At 37.8% G+C, this 12,565-nt stretch overlaps 2 protein-coding genes across 2 annotated transcripts in view; one reads left to right on the forward strand and one right to left on the reverse strand.

Moving 5' to 3' along the window:
- Positions 1–6,208, forward strand: part of LOC117375674 (dmX-like protein 1) — a 91,453-nt gene extending 85,245 nt beyond the window's left edge. Inside the window, exon 52 of the mRNA XM_055224281.1 lies at positions 1,076–6,208. Within this exon, the coding sequence (XP_055080256.1) occupies positions 1,076–1,309 (234 nt within the window). The 3' untranslated portion in view covers positions 1,310–6,208. The remainder of the gene's footprint in view (positions 1–1,075) is intronic.
- A 1,318-nt stretch (positions 6,209–7,526) lies between these two features.
- The window catches only part of hsd17b4 (hydroxysteroid (17-beta) dehydrogenase 4), a 65,008-nt gene continuing 59,969 nt past the window's right edge, over positions 7,527–12,565 (reverse strand). The window contains exons 23-25 of the mRNA XM_033972979.2: positions 12,162–12,300; positions 10,658–10,785; positions 7,527–10,138 (exon numbers count right to left, since the gene is read on the reverse strand). Of these exons, the coding sequence (XP_033828870.2) occupies positions 10,049–10,138; positions 10,658–10,785; positions 12,162–12,300 (357 nt within the window). The 3' untranslated portion in view covers positions 7,527–10,048. The remainder of the gene's footprint in view (positions 10,139–10,657; positions 10,786–12,161; positions 12,301–12,565) is intronic.

Genomic DNA, 12,565 nt, shown 5'->3' on the forward strand with positions numbered 1-12,565 from the left:
GTCTGATTAAAGTTTGACAGTGTATCTAGATTGTTGGATTGTTAAAAAAAATCTATACCCAATAATAACAGAGAGGAAAGGTTTTAAAGGTCAAGTCATTTGGATAATGTTTTTTAATCAAGAAGTTTCCACTCCATCCAGACGCCATTTTCAATTTGATGCTGCTGATCTGAGACACTAGAGTTTACGTTTAGCTGAGTGCAGCATAAGGCCTAAACTCCACCTTTCTGCCTCATTATCAGAGGAGGGGAGTACTCTCATTTACTCAAGTAACTTTGTCGTTTTCAGAGTACTTTCCTAGTAGCATACTTTTACTCCTACTTCAGTATTATTTTTTTTAATAGAAGTAACAGTAAAGTCTTAAAGTGACTTGAGTCTTATGTTGACAATATGAAATGATTTTATTTGTGTTTCTTGCAGCTCCTTCAGATATGATTTAGTTTGGCTCATTTTTGTGTTTGTTTGAAAATACCAGATTTTGTGCATTATTTCATGTTTTGTCCTCCACTTTACATTAACTTCAAATTATAAATCCGATCTTTCGTCCTGACTATAGCTCCAGTTAAATGAAGCTCATTGAGGTTAGCAGTTATAGTTAGCTTGGCAACGCTGTCAATCAAACATGTTGCTAACGGTAACAGGAGTGACCTTGGGGAAAGAAGGCGCCTGATTTGTCTCTTATTAATGTTCATATCTTGATTTGTGGACACAATGGTGAAATAAAAACACCAGGATCATGTACAGCGGGTTAATATGAACATTTTAAGACCAAAATGATGAGCGGATTAGCTACGTCCATTTATATATACAGTCTATGGAAGTTACTTTTACTTTAGTACTGTTCCCAAATACTTTTGTACTTCTACTTGAGTAATATTTTGAAGTAACATTACGCTTACATGAGTACACTACAGTAGGGGTGGAACGATCATAATGAGCAAAGGTCGGTGCCTAACTCTCCTTCATCTCTTAAGTATTCGACCTTTGACCTCTCCCTTTTCCTTAAGGCTGTAGTAAATCCTCACATTTCAAAAGCCCGTTCTCTAATTCCTCGTTTGTCCCATTTCGTCCTCAGGTCTGGAGTTTGAGCACGCAGACGCTGCTCTACTCTTTCCCAAACGAACACGCTCGCCAGTCCCTTTTCCGTAACCTGGGGACGGGGGTCATGCAGATCGAGGTGGGACCGGCCAATCACATCTTCTCTTGCGGTGCCGACGGGACCATGAAGCTCAGACTGCTCCCCAACCGCTTCAACGTCATCAACAATAACCACGGCAACCTCAAGAGCGATGTCAAGTTTATCATTTGAAACGAGCGAGTGGCCATTTTGAACGCCAACAACGAGGAAAGACTAAAGACACGAGAAAAAGCCTCATTTAGCATTGGAATGACTTGAAATCATAATATTAATATTTGGAGAAGTTTTTTGGCTTAATGGGCCAAGAGTATTCAACTTCTTTACCTCTTTTGATTTCAATATAACTTATCTGCAAATGGAGTAGACGTCAATATTCAGTACTCGATGCCAATTTCAATACTACTACTAGTTTTAGTTTCACTTTATAATAATAATAAATTTTATTTATAAGTGCCTCTCAAAACACAAGGGCATTGTGCAGAACATGTTAATTTTTTTTTAACAGTCTTTCAAAATTCACTGACTCAAACTCTGTGGCCACAGCTGCCCTGGGGTCAACTGAGGCTGCCAATCCGCACCATCGGCCCCTCCAACCGCAATCTCGTGCTTAGTTCACTCACAATTCATTGCGAGTGATATTCATATTCAAACATGGGTGAAGTGTCTTGCTCAAGGACACAACCATAGCACATACATTTGGTTTGGAGGTTGAACACAAAATGGCACTTGGATCAAAATGGCAGATCTATTTTATTTTTTATTTTTTTCTTGATGCCAATCAGAAATATAATGCAAAAGGCTTAATAATTTTCTTATAAAGGAGCTCAACAATTACAGATCACTGATATCAGCCTGCTCCAGTTCTGGAAGTGAATATTTCATTCATTTTTCCGATAAAAATTCACGTTAAGAGTTTAAAGTCATCACGGAGACTAACCAGCGACGTGCGAACCAATATCTTTAACCTGGTTGTTACACATTTAAAACACAAGATTCTACGTAATGCTTTAAAATCTTTGCAAATTATAAAACAGATTTTAAATATAATTATAGTTCTTGTGGTCATTACTTAAAACTTTTAATATGTCTGTTCTACGGGGGAAAATGAATGAGAATTTTACTGCCAGAACTCACCAGGGGCGTCACTGTTGAGCTCCATTCATTCAGTCTAGACCAGCCAAAGAAAAACCATATTAATATTTTGAATACAAGTTATATTCACCAATGCTAGATATACTTTTTAGCGTGTACACGGACTGACTTTTTCAGTAATGTGAACACAAACTGAACCTTTTTGTCTGAGGTGTCACAGGGTACGGATCCAGAGCACAGAAATCTACAGAAGAAGAAGTAGAAGAAGATGCTTTTTTGCACATGTGCAGTAGAATAACATGTAAAACCCACAGTTGTCCTTAGTGCGGACGCAGCTCTCCTCCTTCACTTCCTGTCATTTTTACAGTGTTTAAACCTCTAGCTAGCACCGTTCGTTAGGTTGCATTCACGTGACGTAACTCTCAAGACTGGTTTACCATTTTGTTTGGCGATCAGAATTTGCATCGTAGTTGTCCATAAATTATGTTAATGGTTAATATCTGTGTCGTTACTGGGTCTGTCCATATGAAACAAAAACTAGCACAAAGTTCACCAACGTCTTCTCTGTCGGCACAAATGAACTTAGCTCAAATATCTTTTTCACTTTGTGTTTCAGCACTACTAAAACATGACCCAGATATCTTTAAAGGAGCAATGTGTAACTTGTCTAGTGGAGGCTGTGCAACCTGCTTTTCTCCATGGAAATGTTAGTCCCCTAGAATGTTTCATAGTATGGCATTAAATGTAATACAAAGAAAGTTGTGATGCCACAAAGCCAAGTTACAGCTCAGCTTTATCACCGTAAAAGTGCATTTTTTTAGGTGAGGTTCTAGCAATAAACATTTGTAATTTAATGCCATAATGTGGAACACTGTGAGCAAAGCAGCGTTTCCTTGGAGAAAAGCAGGAAGTGAACCCCTACAAGAAAAGTTGCATAATGCAGCTTTAAGACCCTGAATTAATATGGCGACTTCTGTAAACCTAGTCCTGTATTATAATGTAGTTTCCTCATCACAAACAGACCTGGAGTTTGTGTTTCATTCACACGTTTAACACACAAACCTGCATATTTAGGCTGAGTTCTCCCAAACTGAAAACGCTCTGTTCCACCTTGTGATGTCATGTGGTAAAACAGGAAGTGCTCCATTTTGTTTTTAAACTCCACACGTCTTCTCTAGAATAATTTCAATGATTTCATCCCTGGAATTGCCAATATGCACTAAACAAAAGTTAAAAGGAGCTGTTAACTTGAAAACTACCACTTCATGACATCACAAGGTGGAACAGAGCATTTTGAGGTTTGGAGATGTAGATAGACTAAAAATAAAGTTTTACTCAAACATGTGTGAATGAAACAAAACACAACTCCAGGTATGTTTTTGCTGAGTTAACAGTATTATAACATGGCTTAAACCTCAGAGTACATTTTGCGTGACTTTTCGAGTGAATCTCTCATAGAGTTATACAGACCCTTGCCCTCCATCTAAACTCCAACGCCGTGAACGCAACCTATACAACGTAGTACATTTGGAGCAGAAAGCACATTATATACTTTTCATCTTTCCAACGGTTTTTGGTGCATTTTAGGTGCTCCATCCAAACTTGCCAGCAGAGGGCCACTTTTTGTAACGATCAAAATGAAAAAACAGAGCCATTTTATACGTTAGCTAATAGGCTATTAAAAATATTGATTTTTACCTCTTAAAATCACATCAAAATCAATACTAGATTCTCCTTTCTCTATATTTGCACATAGAATAATATACAGGTAGGATAGGCTATGTCTTTGGTATTCAGATTCATATATATATATATATCTATAGAGAGAGTGATAAAAATGTGTTAACTGCCTATGGTACTCGTAATAATATGCTATAAGTGTCCTTAACCCTTAAATTACTTAATTACTGCACATTTTGGTGGTTTCTATGGTGAAAAAGTTCCACAGGCTAGCTTTACTTTTACAACGCAATGTGTACAACTACTAGCCCGATTTGTGTGTTTAGAAAGTGTAGCAGAATTTTTGGCAAATTTTTTAATTTTAGAGTTTTTGAGTTTTTATTCGAGTAACACCGTTGGCACTTTTTATTACCTTAAGTCAAGGACCATTTTATTTTGAACTGCCTTGAAAACTATCATTTGCCTTGCTTATTTGTGTTTTATTTTGAAAAGTGCTTGAACGCAGCAGATGCTAAAGACGCTAAAGATGCTAAAGGTAAATTATTAAAGTTTGCTATTTCGCGATGCTAACTGCCCATGTAACCCACCGCTGCTGTTGAGAAAGAATTATGAGTTTGTTTTATCGTTTGTGTAAATTCAGGGAGGACGCCGCAGCAGTTTTATGAAGCTGATAAATTGCATTTATGTGTAGATGGATCCGTAAACTTCACTTTCTCCAGATCTTTTATTATTATTTGAAATATAAAAGTTTGGGTCACACTTTGTTTTACGACCCTCTTTGAAAACATCGTACTGGTCTTTTTAAGCACAATGTAATGAACTGTGAAGTTACCTATAATAAAATGTAATTATAACGTACTTTAGGTAAGGTTTAAAGCTACACCGTGTAACTTTTCTGCTAGTTTCCATGGAGATGTGATTGGGATGTTCCACACTATGGCATAAACATATCGATCATTGATTTATTCAACAAACTTGTATTCTTATTGTGAGCAGACTCGCCTCTCCACAGATCTGACATGTATAGTGTCGCATCCTTGTTTCCATGGAGATGGATGAGTTTCATGCTATACTGTGCTGAGGAATGTTTCAGGGAAAGTGAGGACATCTCCATGGAGACAGGCAAGTAGTTTAGAGTTATGCACCGTCCAGCTTTTTCTGTTTTGATGCAGATCTCGATACTTTGACTTTGAGTATTTGATCTGATTCCTGATTCAGCAGAGACTCAGAATATAAATGATTTCCTTAAAATACACCCCATAATGTAAAAACTATCCAAATGTAACTGTTATACATCATTTAAAGTACTTGCAGAACAGCTTCTGTTTAAATAAGCTGAACTATGATGAGACATTTTGGACCAACACTGGTCTGTAAATGTGGCAAATCCAGACTGATCTCACTCTGTTTTTATACAGATTCATATCATTCTGATCCCCACGTCCTCCGTTGTGTGTTAAGTGACGTGATCGTCCAATCAGACGACGTGTGTAAATGATGTGTGACCAGTGAACTCACATTTGTCTCACCTCAGATTAAGAGTTTCAGCTTCTCACATTGACTCAGAAATCCACATGTGATATTTTTTTCCTTTATTATTTCCGATATGGACCAGGCTGGTCTCTGTCTCAGACTCACATCTTAAGGTTTGAAGAAGTGTGTGTTCTGGATCCCAAGCAACTAGTAAATCATTTTATTACACAAATTTATAGACAAAAATGGGATATCGACTGAACCGATCTCTTGGAAGCCGAAAATCAGATACCAGCATCACATCAGTGCTTCCCTCGTTATGTTCTAGCTTCTGTTTTAAGTTGATATTTCTCGGCACAATTACATTGTACTTAAACAGATCATTACTGTTATTATAAATACAGCCATACATCCATTATGAAGAATCTCTTTGTACAGACGTATTTATGAAACAGGAGTCTAACCTCACGATGCTTTTTTGCTTCCCTCTTTTGCCAATTTCTTCTGTTCTCCTGGAGGACGTGATCTCGAACCACTTTGCTTTTGTTTTTATTGCACCTGCAGAAACTGGACGTATTTTAATTTGAATTATTTTGTTTATTTTAAGTCCAAATGAGACAAGATGGACTTTTTATGGAAGTACTTTTGTCCAGATGCTTTTAGCTTGTAGCTGGACGAGTTCTGCTGAAGAACTCGTCTTAATCACCGAACCAAATTAATGAGATTTTTTCTTGCAAATGTGAATCTAATTTTCTAATTCAGATTTTGTGTAAATTGAATTATTGTATAAAGTCCATGTACAAATGTAATAAACTATTAAGTGATACAAGCTGCTTGAGTTAATGCCACGTCAATGTTTAAAAGAAACTTGAGTATAAATATAGAGCAGACACAAGCATAATGTGTTTTTAATCTCCGACACCCGTGGATCATTGTTATAATTTACACATTTTAAATCACAATATTCATCTAAAACTACTTAATAAATGAAACAAGTCCGCTAACATTCGTGTTAGAAAACTGCGGTGCCCAATGGGAGCTGATAACAAACAAAGCACCGCATGCTGTCGCCCCTGGACAGCTGCACATCACACTAGAGAGCAGACACTTTTTTTTCCTTTGTACCAAAATGACCACACAACGCTGCAGAATCCTACAAGCATCACAGATTAATCAAACATGAGTCAGTCCCACCTTCAGAGGAGAGGAAATGACTAGAACATGGTTAAAAGCTCTGAAAAGTCGGATTTGCAGAATAGGTCAGATTTAAAATGGAATATAGTCACCAAAATAATCTTTTAAATTTAGAGTTTAGTTTTCTTTGCAGACAAAACAATAACAGTCAAAATACAAAATACAATCCATAATACAATACAACACAGGACACACACGTAAAAAGATGTTTTAAATGTAAAAAGGGTCGTGGCTTTGGGGGGAGGGCCACAGTTTACTCATATTTCCATGACTTTGGTTGTGTTATTTTCCCTTTTTATAATAATCTTTTTTTCTGATCGTGGTCCTTTTGAATATTGACATAAGCTTTTGTGGTTTACATTTTGTGCAGTTACATCTAAACATCCAGAAATCAGATACTTGGATTTTGGTGTGTGTGAACAAGAATTATGTGTTAATGAGGAAAACTCTAATTAGGAAAGAGAAGGATTTATGACCAAGTATAACCAAGTACTGTGCTCCAATTTGTTACTGTAAAAGTACAGATACCAGGGTAAAAGTATCACGAGAAAATCTATAAGTATTAAATTGCCTGTTTTAATGTACAAAAAAGTAAAAAGTGAAAGTATTTCGCCTAGATTTTGAGGTCTTGTACAGCTTCAAATGCAGCAATTTTGATAAAGATTTGTGCTGTAGTATAATCCGAGCCCTGTCATCTGATCAATCATTGGTCAATCGCTCGTTATTTGATTAATCTGGCCTTAGAAATGTTGCCACTGACAGAAGCCATTTTGTTTACAGTTACTGCATTCCTGTATGGAAATGTGTACACTGCATTTGACCCACTCTCCGGGCCCCACCTCTAGACTTTACACTTGATTTCTTTAGGAGTACCAAACGTTGCAACCCTGGGATTATCTCGTTGATAGATCTTTTTGCACTCGTGTTCCCAAACAAAACAAAAGCCAGACACGTTTAATATCATTGGGTTTATTAGAGAAAACTTTCATATTAAAACATCTCAGTTTGGACAGTATAAAGATATGACACTGTACACGTTACATTATTAATTACAGAAATTGTTTAACTGTTTTAATTTCTTGGCAGAGCGGCTTTAAATGCACAAAAGTGGTAGTTGTGAGCATCTGAAATAGCATTGATCTCAGCCAAGTACTTAACATTGAAGCTATTTCTTATTTAAAAAGAATTATTTGAAAGAAGTCAAGTAGTAGTTTTATTATTAACAACAGAGTTATCATCACAGCTGATGGAACCAGGTTATGGGAATTAATTTTTAAAAACATTTTAAACCTGGCATTTTTTGAAGATCAGGAACATTTTTATTTACTAAATGGTCTATTGTAAAAGTAGCGATTTGTGAATGGGGTGGGGTGATGAGAACCAGGTAGAAACAACTCCCTGTGACGATCCCAGACTAGGGATGGGACGATATTAAATTTTAGATTCACGATTATTGTGGCCAAAATAATCGCAATTAACGATATTATCGCGATAATTATGAACCTGTTAATCACCACAGTGCTGACAGGAAAGACGTTTTTACAGAAAAGCCACAAAGTGTGAATCTGGACTTCATTTACCATTCAGCGCTCTGGTTCTGTCAAATATCAACATATTCACACAAAGTTGGTCTCATTTGTTTCGTAAAGGTCCAGAGAATATAATCCAGTCAAGAAATTATGTCCACAAAATAAACGGCCGAAGCCGAGTGGATGCAGAAACCTGCGCATAATGGCGCATTTTACGCACTGTTGGTTTGCGTTTTAAACATGACGAAACGGACAAACCAAAGGGAGGACGTGATCGAGGACACTGTGGATGTTTGTACAAGTTAAACCAGAGGCATCTCTGACCCGGAGCGGTTCATGGCAAAGAGTAAAGATCCCACAGTGGACTCAGGAGTAAAGGACCTTATTTTTTGATGGATTGGATGCTGTTCTCGATCGATAAGCGTGGTTTATTCTGCTATTGACTTAATTGTAGGTAAAATATACCGTGTATAATCGTTATCGTTGCTTCTGTGCACATAGTGAGCATTCGGACCATGCGCTCTGGCACATTTGTGTTCAGCTGTATGAATTAGACTTAATTTGTCTATTGTTTAAAAGGTGTTGTTTTATTCTGCAGTTTGCATTATTGTAGGTAAAAATATAAGATGTGCACACATTAGCGTCTCATCTGTGCGCACGGGTGAGGCGCGCACTGGTACGTTCCAGTGGAGAGTTACGGATCAGACTTTGTTTATTGTTGATATCTGACAGAATATATTTCAGACGGAGATAAGCACAGAAGCTACAAGTGTCATTGCAGTGACAGAGTGGGCAAACGCCAGAACTAACATCTAAACATTGTATTGGAACTGGAAACATGAGGCAGTGTGGTGCCGTAAAGGCGATTATAATCGTGCGCGATGATCTCGATTATTAAAAAATTTCACGAACAATTAATTGCGGACCTTTTTTATCACGATTAACAATATTATCATATATCGTCCCATCCCTATCCCAGACATGTATTTCTGGGCGGGGCTAACGGTTCATTCTCGATGTTTTTCATTTATGGTTCAAAATCGGGTTCAGATTCTTAAAGTAACTAGTAACTTCTTAAAGTAAATAGTAATTACAGTACTGCTTAACTGGCCTGTACATTGTGTTTATACAGAGCCTCTGTAAACACTCCAAGATCTTTTTTTTCATTCAATTTCATTCAATCATTCAATTGTAAATGGTGCTATTTTTTTTAAACTGTGAAAATGTAAAATTCACTGTGAAAAAATATAAATGCCAAGGCCTGAGCAATCGATCCCAAGTGAATTGATCTAACTTAGGAACAACTAGGAAATGCTGCAGGGAGCTGATCTGATTGGTCAGATTTAGTCTCAACAAAACGTCTCTTTAATCCCTAAACACAGAAGAGAACAGCCAACAGGAAACACATTCAGTCACACACGATCGATTCTAAAATTTGCAGCAAAAATCCAAAGATGCTGAGGAAAAAGCAGTTTGAATTTTGACTTGAATTTTAGGATTTGAAATTTTAAGCTTGAAAAAACTTGATAGATCTCTGGTTTTCACGCTGGGGGAGAGTTTGGTTAAGTGAGCAGGTGTCACTGTTTGGACCTCAGCCTGAACCATTCTAAACTATTTGATCAATATGAATTCAATCTTCGTAATAACATGTTAATGGCCTTAAAAAAACACCAACAAAGTGCTACCTTTTATTGTTTTGTTAAACATAATTCAGTTTTATTTTTTGTTTTGCGTCTTGTATTAAACTCTCCTGGTTGGTGAAGATGGTCTGTTTGTCTTGGTCGGATTCTTGATCAGCTGTTGATGCCGTTTTAAGTTGTATTCACACTTGCACAAAATCACCACATCAAAATTGGGACTTAACTCAGGAATAAAGTTGGACCAGACCAGGACCAAACCAAGTTTACATCAGGACCAAACCAGGACAAGTGTGAGCGCCGCTTTACAGCTTGGCGTGGTCCTTCAAGATGACCTCCAACTTCTGACTAAGCATGATGTTTCCTCTGATCTTTAGTTTACCCGAGAAGAAAGCCTGGAACAAACAGACACGTGAGAGTTTATAAAAGTATCACAAAACTTAAAGGGCCCATATTACACTGTTTTCTATGTTCTAATGTTGTTTTGTCATCACAAACATACCCAGAGTTGTGTTTTGTTTCATTCACACATGTTTAACACACAAACCCTGCATATTTAGGCTGAGTTCTTCCCTCAAACTAAAACACTCTGTTCCACCTTGTGATGTCATGTGGTAATACAGGAAGTGCTCCGCTGTGTTTTTAAACTCCTTAAAACACCTTCAGTATAATCATTTGGATGATTTCAGCCCTAGAATTGCCACCCTCTACTAAACTAAAGGTAAAATGTACCTTGTGCGGTCTATATTCTGGCGCATTCAATAGTCCGAAATGAATGGTACTTTTCCAAATGTTATTTCAAGATCTATTTTCTGAGTCGTGACACAAAGTGATTCCCTTTTCCATCTGGATCCATATTTTGACATTCCGCAGCTCCGGATAAATGGATGAGTGAATCGATTGTGTTTGTTTACCTTCTGAGGGTTGAGTTTGCCCTGCACCACCTCCATGAAGTCTTCATCGGACACTGTGATGGTTACGTCGGTCTTTCCACTGAAGGGACCTTTGTGAACGGAGCCGCTGCCGCTCTTCAGATCAATGGCTGCAGACGGAGAAGCAGAGACACAAAACATCAGGAATATTTTAGAAAACAGTGACAACTACGAGGCTGTGAGTAACACTGACAGAGTTATGTACACCACATTCTGTGTTTTTAGGCCCTACGCCTGTACAGGGCACAGAGCCTTCTGCTTTAGCTTCGCACATATTCATCTGATATTTTGTCTTATTCAATCTGCTGCCTAAAAATACACACAAAGCTTTATATTAACACTTAATGCAAGGAGAGTGTTGCAAAATGTCAACACTTTTATAGGGTTCTGGTAAAAGGGGCTTAGGGGGGAGTTTGTAGTAAATTAAAATTACAGAATTTGAAGAAAATTATCAAAATCAACGTAATATCGGCCCAAAAATATCAGCCTAATCGTTCATCAGCTCCACTGGATTCTAAAAAAATTGACATCGGCTCTGTCAAAATAAAAACTTAAGGAGACAAAACTAAGACTAAGTTAAGGCTATTTTTGAGAAATAATTCATTATTATTATTTATATCCGACAATGATCACACACACAGGCACTCGAAGTTGTATCGTTAATCTTTCAACATATTGATACAAATCCACTTGCAGGAAACCTGCTCTCATCCTTCAGGTCCTTCTGTTTTCTCTGTTAGTACAGCTCCTCCAGGCTGGTGTTACTCCGACATAAATACTGCTCCTCTTCACTTTAACGTCTCGTTAGCTAAACGCCAATCATGTTCACGGTCGTTCCTCAGCTGAACACTTACAGCTGGTGTTTTTGAATGAGCGTTTTTATGACCGGCGTAAATAAATTGCTCTAAAGTAAATAGACTTCTAGTGCTGCCAGTGGGGTCGTGTGAGGTCCTCCGACAGCTTTACAAAGACAATAAACAAACTGAACTGTGTCCACGGTCAGATCTGGGGAAACTGCACAGCCCAAAGTCAAGAGCCAATCTCCATTTTAATAGACTGTCCCAGACTCTCCTTCTGTTCTATTCAGAGAGAGAGAGATGATTGACAGATGGATTAACCAATCAGAGAAATGCATGTTCCTCCCTGTGCCTAATAATGATGGATGGATCGATACCACTGAAGTATCAAAAAGTCAGGAATTACAGGATTACTTAAAGGGCCCATATTACACTATTTTTTGATCTATGTTATAATGTTGTTTTCTCATCACAAGCAGACCTGGAGTTGAGTTTTGTTTCATTCATACATGTTTAACACATCAACCCTGCATATTTAGACTGAGTTCTTCCCTCAAACACAGCATACAGGAAGTGCTCCACTATGTTTTTACACTCCGTACACCTTTACTAGAATCATTTGGATGAGCTCAGACCTGGATGTGTTAATCTGTACTGTGACACTCCTGCCCCTTAAACTCTGCACTCACTCCATTGCGCAGCGTTCTGTCCGTCCTTGGTGATCTCCCATCCAAACACAGCGTTGACCTTTTTGACCAGCTCTGAGCCCATGTCTTTAATCCTACGGCCAATCTCTGCAAACACCAGCTCACTCTGCAGCCCCTCGCTCTGCAACATATAAACCAACACTTTTCACACAGGGGTAAAGAAGTGTGCAGTTTTGTTACTTAAGTAAAAGTAAAAGTAAAGTATCTGTTTAAAAATGTACTTTAAGAGTAAAAAAGGATATTACCACGAACATGGTAAAAATAAAACCACTCCAGTCCAGGTTTGGTACAGTCCAGTCCTGGTCTAGTTCCGGTTCGGTCCAGTTCTGGTCCAGTCTAGTCTTGGTCCTGCTTTAGTCCTTGAATAAAGTGGTGGGTGAAGTACT

The sequence above is a fragment of the Periophthalmus magnuspinnatus genome, chromosome 9 (genome assembly GCF_009829125.3).
Source record: "Periophthalmus magnuspinnatus isolate fPerMag1 chromosome 9, fPerMag1.2.pri, whole genome shotgun sequence".
NCBI classification, from domain to species: Eukaryota; Metazoa; Chordata; class Actinopteri; order Gobiiformes; family Gobiidae; genus Periophthalmus; species Periophthalmus magnuspinnatus.